Below are 13,978 nucleotides of genomic sequence, written 5' to 3' on the forward strand. Positions count from 1 at the left end.
CCCATTGGTTGAAGAGATGATGCCTTTCAAAATTTGGATCAATGGCAGCAAGGTGCTCATGACTATACTATTTTAAATCTGATACGTGTAAGATTGAACAGGAAATTAAAATTTAAATCAACTAGCATTTATACTACATTACTAACATGCACATGAATATTGGATAATCACCACTGCTTCAAATTCATATTTGGATTTACTTCCACTTGCTAGAAAATTGTAATGATTGAACGTTATTAATTTGGTGTCCACCATCAATAAGTGGAAGTGTGTATTATCACTGCACAAAGGTATAAAAAAATATCTAAACTCTTCATCTTTTATATCTCTCTTTATCACTTGTTGCAAGCCAAACTTGCTTGAGAATTTTATTGATGACTACAAATATGCAAAATCATGCATACTTAACCAAATAATAAAATTTATTCAAATATTATATTCTCAAATCATTTAGACTCCTTATTGTGAAGGAAGTTGAACAATATATAGACTTATTGTATGGTTTACCAGATGAGGATGCCCCCCTAAACAGAATTTTACAATACGTGTTAATTACCTTCCCTTTTATAAAAATTTCTCCATTCACAACAGATAAGAAGGAATGCGCATTTAAACCAAAAGGTGGTTCCTCCCAAACTAATTCACTTATAAACCTGCAAAGTAAATCAATGACTATAAATCACAAAATTAAATTAGAAAATCATATAATTATCTAAATTAAAGAACCATATAATTATCTTAACTTTTCACTTAATTAAATCAACTATGTATTTAACATACTTTAGGTTCTCCAATTATTTTAACAAGTAGGTTACATCTTCGTCTTATTTTTATTCTTCGAAGTCTTAAATTGCTTCTTCACAAACTATGCACATAAACATAAAACATATTTAATTAATGAATTAAATAAAATAAAATACTATTTTATATACAAATATAGACATACAACAATGGTTTGTTTCCTCATTTTATTAAGTTGGGCAATCCTAACTGCATCCTTCTCTGCCTTTTCTTCAGAATTGCCTTCCATTATTGTGACGATGTCTCTTTCTTCTTCCATATCATCCACATCAATTTTTCATTTCCCCTTCTCCACAACATCAAGTTTTTTTATAAATTGTTTACCGTCTACTTCAGTTAAAACGTTCTCCACAGGCTCGCATGTTTCTATATTTCTCTATTTCCTCTTAGGTAAAATCTAGAGCCACAATGGACTATCAATTAGAGTATCCCTGTAATTATAGCGACTTCTGTCACATCATCTTCTACTTCTTATTCCAAAAGCTACTGGTTCACATTCAGGATCAACTACAGGATCGCTTGATTGAGATTGCATGCCTTTATTTTATTATTTCAAGTAATTCTTTCACCTTATAATTCAAATGCATATTCTTCATTGTTAGTTCCTTAATTCAGTTTGCTTGAATAATCCAGTTATAATATTCCTTATTACTTTGGCTTCTTGCTTCGTTGTCTTCAAATTGTGATGTCTCCATTGGACGTGAAATGTCATCAACGAAATCAAGGTTCTCAACCAATGATTTCTCATATTGGGTAGGGATTAGGTCAATCATAACCTGTCAAATTATTAAAATAAATATTAAAAAAATATATTAACCTAACTTAAGTGGCAGTATTCAAAATTTATCTCTTCAGATGAGACTCGGTCGAACAAGTCCCTCACCTTACTAATATGTGAAGGAATATTCCTCCACTTATTTATTCATGCCCCTTCAATTTTGTATAATTTTTTGATTAGAACATGCTTTAAAAACCATGTTGATTCATCATCACAAGTGTTAGATATTCATATATGTCCACAAAATATTGTTAAATTTAACATCAAAAATAAACATACTGCCAAAAGACTAGCAAATATGTCTAAGTTGGAATGTATTGTGTAAGGGAGGTTGGTGTTGGAATGTATTGTCTGAGTTGATAAAAATATGTCCCTAATCTTAGATAATTGTGGAGTCATAAATTCATGAATGACTTTACCCAGTTGAATCTAACAAGATTCTCAAAATCATCTACTATATCTATAAGACATAAAGGAACCTTATATGTACTAGAAGAAAATAAGACACAAATAAATATATATAAAATGTAGAATTTGTAAAATAATAAAACATCATCATTTTCTTCAACGCAATTGACATAAAATTTAAGCAACTCCTCAATTCTTGATCTGGTAGCTTCTTTTTTATTTGAGAAGTAAGTTAGAAAGAGGTCACCTGATACTTTAGTTGAATTAATCAGAACTGAAGTACCTCGTTTTGCAATACTAAGCACCAAAGAAACGTCTCTTCTTATGAAGGCAACCGGTACACTTGAAAAACTTAAATGATTAATAATCTTCTATGACAAGATCAATATTATATAGGATAATATTATGTCTAATGTGAGCATGATATGATCCAATATTAGACTCAACGTTAAGCCTGATATACGATCATATCAGACTCACGTTGGGCCTTATATGGGATTATTTCATGCCCTCGTTTGCCATGATATCCCAATAACCAGGGTCATCAGCTGACCAACATAAATAAATATTAATATTTTTAAATTATTTTATTTTACTAAACTACTACTTCGTGCTTAAAATTTATAATTATAAGTTGTGCCTGAGAATCTAAAGGTTTGAAAAGTTGAATTCCAATTTTAAAATATATTGACCAATATACCACAGAAATGTTGCATATCTTATATGTCTAAGAAAATAATAAAGGGGAGGTTGTTTGATCATTGTTATGTATCGATCATGTAAAATAATAGATCCATAATGTCTTTCTTTTTTTGTTGATGCTTAAAAAAAATGTTAAAGTGACATAATACGTTGTTCCAATGTAGTTTATGTCTAAACTAGTTGAACCTTTGTAAATTCGATAGTTTTGAAGGTGATATCTTTGCAGATAATTGAATAGCAAAGGATGAAATACCCAGTCTAGTTTCTTGCACTATTATGAAAGAAGAGTATTGACAAAATCCTAAACCTTCACTGCAGAGATAGGATCAATCTAGATTTTCGTTAGAAACCCTTGATATCACCTAACGAACACATAAAGACACTTACATAGGCTTTCAGCGGGGGGATGATCTCGTAATTAAAAAAAGCAAAAGATTTTCACAATCAGAGAGTTAAGAAAAGCACGAGGCTTGCACATGTTGAGAGAGAAAAAAAAAAAGATATTGATATCATCAGTATCTCTGAATCATCAATTAAATTTTTAAATCAAAATAATTCAAATGTGTTTCGGACGTCTTGAAAAATGGAGTGGAGAAAGATGAGATTGGTGGAAGGGATATGAGGGGAATTTTATAATCTTTTGTGCGTCCTCTGATAAATACAAAATTATGATCCGTCTTTTAATAATTTTAGATTTTCACGTGCGCTATTTGATAAAAGGCCGTATATAATTTTGAATAAGTAATAAAATTACAGTGGAATGGAAAGTTCTCTTTCCATCTTCTCTGTTATAGTCCACTGTTTACTCAATAAGTTTGGTGCTAAAGATTCAATAAGAACTAAAATCATCTCCTCTAAAATATTTGCAGCCAAAAGACACGTTTAACTACGCCTAAGCAATTAATAATTTTATCAATTCAAATGTCAAATCACTCACCTTTACCATTGCAGTACGTAGCCTCGCTCCACTTTGCATGCAAGCTCTTCTTCTCCTTGATTTGTTGCCCACCTCCTCAAAGCTACTCAACACCATTGACCAAAACGACAATGGTAAATCAATGCACCTTTGTACTCTACTAGCGTCTCTAGACATCATTGTGGTCGTTATTTATTTATTAACGAGGACGCTGGTATAGGACGAGTAAATCATCTTTTTATCACATTGGTCGTTATTTAATATGGTTTGGAGCCTAGCTCACATCTATTTTATAACCTATGACACGTTTGATGTCTCACCCTTAAAGGATGCCTCATGATGGGGTAAACTTCTACAAATTGAAATTCACAACGTTACAATGAAATTTTGTATGCTCTATCCAAACTTAACCCTAACTAGAATATCTCTCAACCAAAAATTCCCATCTCTTTCTAAAGATGAATATGAAAGCAAGAAAGAAAGAGGTGAATTACTAAAAAGATTAAAATGCTTAAGCTAGCCTTCAACCTTCCATACACTTAGATTCTTTTGAGCCTCGATGTTCTCCTGAAAAAAAAAAAAAACTAATTCCTAAAGTCTTAAGTTGACTGATCATACGTAATTGAAATGTTACAATTTCAATTATATATTATTCAGTCAACTAAAATAGGATTATTCATTCAATTGGCTTGCCCACGTGATTCGATTGAGCTCAAATAATTGTCTTTTATTTAAAATGTTTTTAAGTCGAGTGGAGCATGCTAGGAAGCCCTCTTAGCTAACTTATACTCCATAAGTTGCCCTAAGAACCAACACAGCTGGAATACCTCCCAATGTTGAAAGGCAACAACCTTGAGGTACTTCACTCACTATCTAGGCAATCGCATATCTATTATACCCAAGGTTCTATTATATTAATCACAAAACATGGTTCATATTTTTTTGGGTCTTCAACCTCACTTTGATTTGGGCTCTCTACCCTTGATCAGTACTCCGAGCACCACTCGATGTGGATGTCCTACCCTCAAGTTCATCAAGCTCTTCAATTCCTCAATTAGGGCTCCTAGTCTCAAGTACTATAAGCATCCCCTCAATGTAGATTTCCTGCCCTCAAGTTCATTAAGCCCTTCCTTGAATCCAGGCTCCATGCCTAAAAGTACTTTGAACGAGACTTGATTTGGGTCTCCTTCCTTCCAGCTTATCACCACTTGGTGTGAGCCTTCTACCCTACATATGACTTAATTTAGGCCAACTACCCTAAGTTTATCATCACTTGATCTAGATCTCTTCCCTCAAAGCTTATCATCACTCAATCTACACCTCTTTAAGGGTGTAAACAAATCGAATTGAACTGAGTCACACTGAGCTTAGCTATTGTTAAACTTATTTATTCACTTATCAAGTTGTTTATGCTAGTTTATTAAAAATCTCATCGAACTCAGCTAATAGTATTATTGTACTTATAAATTATGTTAAATATTTATGTAATACATAAAATTTATATTATTATTATTTTATTTTTAATATATTATGACTAATTTAAAATTATAAAATTTATAAATTATTATATATTTATATATTCGAATAAAAAATAATAAATAAATTTATATTTAAATTTTATACAAGTTAATAAATAAGTTGTTACTTTCTTCATGAATATTAACAAATCAAATTTACTAATATTTAAACTTATTGATTTCATATATTCTATTGAACAAATATAAATAAATTTTATCAAATCAAATATTAAACTTATTTTTTCCAATTCATTTATGCCCCCAAGCCTCCGAGCTTATCTTTTATGTTTAATTAAATAAATTTTCATTTAAATGATCTATTGAATCATAGTTATTTGTTAATGCTTGAACTAAAATTAAGAGAATATATATAGAAAATCATAAAAATCACATCAAATTATACTTTTCTTATTGCTGGTTCACATTAATGTTAAATACTAAATTTTATGTTAACTTATTTTTAATTTTTTTAAATAACTAATTAAGTTAAATAAAACTAACATTTTAAAATTTATAATAGAATGAAAATTAGTTTAGGATTAAATAAAGCTTAACAAATAAATAAATATGGTAATTAACATCAAATAGATTTTTGCCTCTAGGAGTAGGATATCATGATTAGATCCTCCAATGATAAATCAGGAATTTAGAATTCAAGACTGCGACATATTATTAAAAAAAACTCTTCCTAATGAGTAGTGAACCTAAGAATATTATCTGTCAAGATATACCTTCATATACATTTACCCAGATAACCGATAGAATTTTTTTTATGAGATTGAATCATTCCTCCCAAGTCCAATGTTATCTAGTTAATCCAATGATAAATCAAAGATTTAGAGTTCAACTGTGACATATTATTAAAAAAAATTCTCCTTAATGAGTAATGGACCTGAGAATGCAGATTATCAAGATATACCTCCATATACATTTATCTAGGTAACCAATAGAACTTTTATAAGATCGAATTATTCCTCCCAAGTTCAATGTTATCTAGTTAATCAATTCATCAGAATAATCTATCAGTGTAAACTTGGATTATTGTCTTCAAATGAACTCTATGGCCAAAGATGATGTCCTTTTATGGTCAACACGAACAATGATGAGACACATAAATTCACAACGTGATGGAACCAATGGTCTTGCCTAAACAGGATAATTAACAAAAGAAATGTCAGCAATGTATGAATATCTATGGCTTCTGTACATATATACAAATAGATGATCAGAAGAATACTGTGCATTAGATGTAAAGATGGGCATTCCAGCTAAAAGCAACAAAACCACTTTCTGAACTTCGCAGTTTGTACATTGTCTGTATCAAAGAGAAAAGAAAAGGACAGTTGGTACATAATTGCATGAGAAAAAACGATTGGTGTTACAAAAACACAAGACAAAAGGACTAACCTTAAATTAATTCAAGACCACCTAAGCAGCAAAAAGTGTTCTTCAGAGTTTCTATGGCAACTACTCCCAACCTGCAAACCAGAGTGGGCAATCAACATGACAAGTTCAAAGGAAAGTTGGCTTTACTAAATTTGAATTCGAGTAAATTACCTGGAAAACTAACGGAATTCATCATGAAAGTCATAATGGTTGTCCTCTGTATGAATGGAAGTGTAGAGCACATAGGGATTTTCGATCATCTCTTTCATACTTAAGCGCCCATCTTTATCAGTATCAGCCTGAATGTTTGCCAAGGGTTTGCTCAGAGAAGTAGATTTATACCTCATCATATATTGAAGAGGAAACAACATGCAGTCTATTATACCAGAAGGAACTCATGGTGGAGATATTAATTGAAGAAATAAGTTTCATATACTGTCCAGGCAATATTTCATGAAGACCCTGTATTTCAAATAATAATTTTCTTTTGACCAAGAAAAACAGTAATAAATTTCCTCAATCTCGACAGCAAAGGAACTCTTATCTTGTGTGTTTAAATTAACTCCTAAATCATCTTTCCATTAAGGATGAAGTCTATAGGTCAAACCTTCTAAGAAAGCACAAAATCCGCAAATATCATACCATCCATTAATTCATAGATGATCCCTTTTACGATGAATCCTTTAAGGTACACTACTACCACATGTGTGTTTTGCTTTATACAATTTGCACTTGGGAAACTTCGAATAGGCTTACTGTTTATTATAAGATTTTTCCCGTATAAGAAAATTGGTCTGTATTAGAAGTTGTTTTCAAATGAAGTAACTCTAACAAGATAGATGATGTTATGCTAGAAGCAAAATAAGCTAAATTAGTTCCTAAAGAAACAATAATCATAAGGCTTCTTCCTATGTTATTCTTAAATTGCATCTTCATCGCTTTCATCGACCTCTTTTTTGATTAAAACATTTCTTATATTATTCTTTTGGAGTTCTGGAATTTATTTATTATGTTTACTCTAATCCTCTGTTTCATATTAAATATTTCTTAATTTACAGTAAATAAACAAATAGCAAATGCGGGTGATCTTGCTTGGCAGTATGCATGTTGGATGTATAATTCCAAGACAAGAATCACAGTTGTGATTGTGTTAGCGACGATGATGAACGCAACACTTGGATGTGATATCTTCAAGCTGCAAAGAATACCAAGGTTCCACAAAAATCCAATATGCATTGTAGGCAGAACTTGAAGTAAAATTAGTAATTAATGAGAGGCAAGTTTAGAGCATAGAATTTTAGAGTAGATGTTTCTATGATTCCTCTATGACACATTTGAAGGTTGTGGAGTGATGCATTCAATCCAAATTCAGCTACCACCATAAATTATGGACGTCAATTGCCTTGACATTAAAATATAAAAAAGATTGACCATGATCGCATCAGACAACCTGCTAATTGTAGTTAAATTCACCTATTGTGGTGGGATAATGATAGTGACATTGTCAAACCTTGCCCTTTCTCTCATTTCTTTTACCACATGTTTTTTAAGATCATTTACCCAACTGATTCTATCACAAGACGCTTGTCGATGCAGGAGTGTCAAAACAACATTACTTTGGATCAGGTGCTTCAGCGAGTGATCTAATGTGAGAAGAAATTCATTTGCCTCAACTGAGGATTTAACAGGGTTGCATGTCAAAGTCACCTATCTCTCAAGAGAAGAAAATCTCCAAAATAAAGCTATATTTGATAAAATGAATGAGAAAGAGAGGAACTTCTTGTAGGACTTAATAGTCATCTATCACGTAAAACTAGGTACAAAATATAGTAAGTTTGGTAGGAGCAGTAAAAGTAAAACTAATAAAATTATTCCAGGTGTAAAATTAGACCATCAACCAATTAACTTTATCAGAGTAGTTTTATTTGAAAAGTATTATTTTTTATTTTTTTGCGTGAGTGAAGTGTCATGCTTCAAATTGGCAACAGAAGTGGTATTTGAAGATGCAATCCCATCCAATCTCATTGAAGCTTCTTTTCTTCTCAGAAAGAGAATTGCAGCTAACCTCAACTTTAATGACCAATGATCATCCTATTCAAGGTAACAAACAAGGGACTAATTTTATGGAGATAAGGCAAAATAAGATATTCTTCTCAAGCTATTTTCCAGGGGCTTCATTTTCACTATATCATCTGTGTGAGTTTATGTGAATTGTTGTATTACAAGGTCAAAGTTTTTGAATCACACACTCTACTCTATTCAACGCCATTAGCAAGAATCTTGACGACGTAGAGTAGATCAAGGTCAGAATGCCATGATTCAGGATGCAAATTAGAAATGCATGGTGTAACACTAATGAGCAATGACTACCCAAATCAACAAGGACAGCATTAATAATTACCTTCACAGAAAGATAAAGTTGATCATCAATAATGGTGCTAACTCCAAATGGGCAACCAATAATCTATAGTTGAATCATTCGTGTAGACAATGGAAGTGCTTATATGGCAAAATATTATCTAGATGATGAAGCATATTAAGGATATGAAAAGACTAACAAGTAGAGGGTTCAAAACTGACCTTCTATACCTACAACCATGAATGGGTTCATTATTCTATGTTTGTACTCAGTGAAGGTAAATCTTATAGACTTGAAGTCATTAGATCCACTACTAACTTCATCTCCTTAAAAACGGTTGCACTAGAAGATGATAAGATTCACCTCAGAAAATTAGTAAATTTCTGAGTTTATTAGCACATCAAGTGGCAAAGATGAGCCAATCATTTTCAACACTAATTTTTTAAAATTTAATTAATGAAATAATGATTCCAGTTGGACCAACCACTTTATAAGGTATATTGAAAGACAAATAGACAAAGAAGTTACAATTGACAATTTGTATAACCTAACCTAACAAGCTAATATGTAGATCTGAAAGTTATAGAAGACATGGAGCAGGTACAATCTTTTAATTTATCAGAACTCAAAGATAAAGGAACATATCAGCAAAGATCTTTCATTATGGGATCAGTATTCTTAGGGAAAAAAAAAAGTCAGGATTCTCTTGATTCTTTTGACTGTTCATGTAAAGAAAGACATGTCCTTTGGACTACTGTCTCAACTTTGAAATATTCATCTCTGATGTGAATAAAACCCTATATGGTATATAGTTCAAATAGGAGTAAGCAGAAATATTTGATAATCCTCAGGCAAACTAGAAAAATGGATTTGAGTCAACCTAGAATTTTAACTATTTCAGGTTTCAGCTCAAGATTGAAATATTTAATGTGCTATTTGTATTTTGGTTTTAATTAAAATTTCAAGATTCTAAAACCAAAAAAAATCTGAAAACTCAAAAACTAAATCGAATAATTTTTTTTATTCATATTTAATCTGACTATTGTTGAAATTTCTTGATAACCAAAATCAATTGAGTTGGATCAAATTTTCCAAAACTCTGACTTGACCTATTATGATTCCCACTTCTAATATGGATCCTATCCAGTAAACATGCCACCATAACAAGTATTTATTTTCTGTTTTATTGCCTTACTTTATAAGGCTTTACACATCAAGAATCATCATTCCCCATATTCCTATATAGATCAATGTTCCAAACTCTTTGCAATGAAGATAAGATGACCATAATATTTGAGCAAAGTAATGAATGAAAAACAACATTTATGCTTCATTTTAATGGTTTTGAAATATTGCCAAAAAAACAGTATAAATCCAGTCATTTTCAGTAGATGAGAGGTGCAAAATATTTATATGGATAGTTGAAGTATGCAAGACAGTAGTAGCCATATATTCCCTTATCAACTGTTGGTTCACTAGATACCTGAAGTACATGTGTAACTGAGACAACCAGTAGAAAAAGTTAGTAGAACTCTTGCTCAGCCAAATTAAGATCAAGTTTTTCACTTCATGCCTTGCTAAATTAATGTTGTAGCACAAACATTATTCAATTTACAAAACTATAACAGGAAAAAGTTATCTACTATGTGACTGTTTGTATTGTAGCCATGAAATGAAGACAAATATTCTGTGAACCTAGTAAAGTACCTCCATAATAGCATATTCAGCTTGTTGTTTTGCATAATAACGCTCTGATGGATGTAGATCACCAATGACAGGTAACAGTTCATCCTCAGACAGGTAGCTGTAAAAAAAATCATAAAATGATATATGCCGCCACCTTTATTTGTAATACTCTGATTAAATCTCAACGTACATACCTATCATTGTCATGGTCAAGCTGTGAGAATAACTTTTTAGCTGGCACCTCTGCAGAGGTATCAGATTCCAGTGTGAAATTGTGAACATCATCACTTCGCCTAATTAACTGGAATAAGCCATTAAAATACTCTTGAAAATTTAGTTTTCCATCTTTATCTTTATCATTTTCCCTGAATGGAAAATGCAGAGAATGTTAGAAAGAAAAATTAACATAGAAGAAGATAGATTAAAATGTGAAGTTTTCAAGCGAAAGAGTTCCATTGAACAGAAACAGCATAGATATACAGAAGGTTCTTATTTCCACATTATTTAATGTGTAAATTGAGGAAAAACAAAATGGCACTGAGCATAGATTCATTGGTAAATTACATAGCTCAGGTGAAGATAGAAGGTTATAATTTCCGGTTTATTAAATCTATGAATTGAGAGACATAAAATGATATTGCTTGATCAAGAGATAGAATAGTTAGACCTTTATATATAGGATCATAACATACCACCTAATGACATATCCAATGTGGGACTAAGTTAATAACACTATACCCACACAAAACTGATAAATCTAATGGCATGAATACTATGAATAGTCATCAGAACTTTTTACTGTTGATAAACCATAATATCACGATCATACCTCATATCAGAAGTATCCATCCATCAGCCTTAGCATGATAAGGTTGTTAATTCTCAAAATTAAAACCAATTAGAAGTCACCATAGAACAGAGGTTTAGAGGCTATACAGTATCCAATATATTGTGTGATGTGGATTAGGGATGGTCAACTAGATTGACCATGCTTTTCACACTAGTTTGGAACATATCTAAACTGCTAGAATCTGATTGGCAGCCGTTAAAAGTGGGGTGGGATTTTTGTTGTATAGGTTGGATATACATGAGATGATGATGATGATGATGATGATACGGAATTGGCATGATTTTTGCAAATGTATGGATCTTCTACAAAAGGAGAGTCTTGGCGCAACGGTAAAGTTGTTGCTTTGTGACCAAAAGATCACAAGTTCGAATCCTGGAAACAGCCTCTTGCAAAAAGCAGGATAAGGCTGCGTACAATGGATTCTTCCCTGCGACTCCGTATAGCGAGAACTTCGTGCACCGGGCTGCCCTTTATGGATCTTCTACAAAACGAATTATCTTTAAGTGACAATTAGAAATCAGAGTACGTCAACAAAAAAACCATGATATAGCTGTACAAATTTTAAGTTAGCATTCAGGTAATAATGATGATCAAACTAGTGTCATTATGCAACAAAATAAAATCAGTATTGTTACAGATAAGATCTATGCAAGTTCTCCACCATTCTTAACATTCAGCTAAACAAATATTCACCAAATAAGCAACAGTTGATTATGGAGTTTAGCATGTGCACCTAATTTCTTCTTTGGCTAACCAACTGAACACCTTGGGATTGCTAGTATCAGATGGATGAAGGAAACTGCCAAAAAATTGAAAAATGTATGAATCAGATCAAGAAGCTACAATGTATAACAGGATGTAACATAAACAAACATACTCATTAAACTCTGTTAAATTAAGAAGACCATCACCATCCATATCTGATGCATTGAAATGCTCCTCTTGCCACCAACCCATTTTATTGTCTGATGAATTATCATCTGTTAATATGTCAGAGAAAAGATAAGTGAATATCTGACTCAGGTTCTACCTTTATTTATAAACCTATATGTATCCCTATTGTTAAAATTCTATTGTTTATGATAATAGAATGCATAACTTGATGTCATAGGGCAGATCAGCCCATAACTTGATGAAACCACCAAAGTTAATTTTGGCAGATGCAGTATAGTTATTCCTTAACACTTATCAGTCACATTTTGTTATTTAACATTTCATTTTCACCCTAAATCTTAACTGTATAGTTTTTGTTTGAAGTCGAACTTCAAGGTCTAATATTCATACTTCAAATTTACATCAGCAAATAAGAAACTTCAGGGGAAATTATGTCCCTCAATTAATGTCAGTATGCTACTAGACTAAACAACATTGCAACAAGGAAGCACATTTCGTGTTTCTAATATGAAAATTGGACACTGGATGACAGAAATTATGTTTGTTTTGTTTTTATATTGTCGTTTAAGATTGGAAGCCGGCTACAGATGCTCGGGGAAAGGGAGAAAATGCTTAATATATACCACTAAGAATTATAGAGGAAATATCTTCCACAAACGATGTAAGTTAAAAAGGGAAAGGAGGAAATTAGAATAGCCACAAGAATCAAAGTTTCTTGAAATTAGAATAGAATATGACATAAAGGAGGAAACTTCACCAACCATGCAATCGCCGGGCCCATCTAGGTGGTTCGTATTCCGCGAACGAGATTAAGCCATCGTGGTTCTTGTCATGAAGCTCCATGTCGCGTTGCGTCTGATGCATTAGCTCCTGCTTCACCTGCCGGAGATTCCATTCCGCGAGCTCATCGACGGTGATGAAGCCGTCAGCCGGGCCGACATCGATCTTGGGAAAGAGTTCCACGATGCGATGGGTGACGTTGAATTGCGCCTCGTCGTTAATGTAATCCTCGGCATCCATGAAGTCCTTCCATTCCGGCTGGGGCTCCATGGTGGGGGCGTGGCCATCGGGGAAGTAGTGACTCCTCTCCCACTCGCGGTCATCACGGCGGCGTTCGATGTCAACTATAATGGGGTCAAAGTGGACACTCCGGCGGTCGCGACCTAGTGGGGCCGATAGGCCGGCGGCCGAACGGAGCTTGAGGCGGCGGTGCGGTCGGTTGGGTTGGCTTGGGGCAAAAGAAAGGAGGAAAAGGACGAAGATCGCCACGCTCAGATATACTACCAAGGAGGATCTCGCCATCGCCTCCTCTCCTTCCGGTCTCGTTTTGCCTTGGCCCTCTTATCAAAGTCGAGTTAACCCGGCTCCCTATTACAATCAAACTCCGGATCAAAAAAGACGGCTACCCAATTTCTTGACGATTTCTGACTGACTGAATATTTGTGGGCCGCAAATTTTGACCATTGAAAATACAGGTACAACGGTAAAGTCAGATGATATAGGAATCAATAATATTCTTTTCACTAACAAATGAACCGGTATGGTTTGATTTTAGCGGAGAAGAGAATGCCCGGTCAAGGCAGCTCACGATGAACAAATCAATCGCGATTCATAGTCTTTTTTAACTTAAGCCTAATATATTTCGAGTTTCTAAGTTTTAAAATATTTAAATTGAATAGTA

At 33.0% G+C, this 13,978-nt stretch overlaps 1 protein-coding gene across 1 annotated transcript; it reads right to left on the reverse strand.

Moving 5' to 3' along the window:
* Positions 1–6,152: 6,152 nt before the first annotated feature.
* Positions 6,153–13,656, reverse strand: LOC122056443 (calumenin-like). The gene is made up of 8 exons (XM_042618403.1): positions 13,059–13,656; positions 12,281–12,383; positions 12,137–12,202; positions 10,748–10,918; positions 10,575–10,671; positions 6,680–6,807; positions 6,530–6,600; positions 6,153–6,437 (listed from the first exon to the last, which is right to left on the reverse strand). The coding sequence occupies exons 1-6, from the start codon at positions 13,597–13,599 to the stop codon at positions 6,688–6,690; spliced, it is 1,098 nt and encodes a 365-aa protein (XP_042474337.1). The 5' UTR covers positions 13,600–13,656; the 3' UTR covers positions 6,153–6,437; positions 6,530–6,600; positions 6,680–6,687.
* Positions 13,657–13,978: the final 322 nt, after the last annotated feature.

This window comes from Zingiber officinale, chromosome 3B (assembly GCF_018446385.1).
Source record: "Zingiber officinale cultivar Zhangliang chromosome 3B, Zo_v1.1, whole genome shotgun sequence".
NCBI classification, from domain to species: domain Eukaryota; kingdom Viridiplantae; phylum Streptophyta; class Magnoliopsida; order Zingiberales; family Zingiberaceae; genus Zingiber; species Zingiber officinale.

Excerpts from the sequence above, each read along its gene's own strand:
- LOC122056443 (XM_042618403.1), bottom strand. The coding sequence starts at position 13,599 with ATGGCGAGATCCTCCTTGGTAGTATATCTGAGCGTGGCGATCTTCGTC. Across the intron at positions 12,384-13,058 it reads ATGGGCCCGGCGATTGCATG|ATGATAATTCATCAGACAAT; the intron begins GTTGGTGAAGTT and ends ACATATTAACAG. Across the intron at positions 6,808-10,574 it reads CTGAATATGCTATTATGGAG|GCTGATACTGATAAAGATGG; the intron begins GTACTTTACTAG and ends GCAAACATTCAG.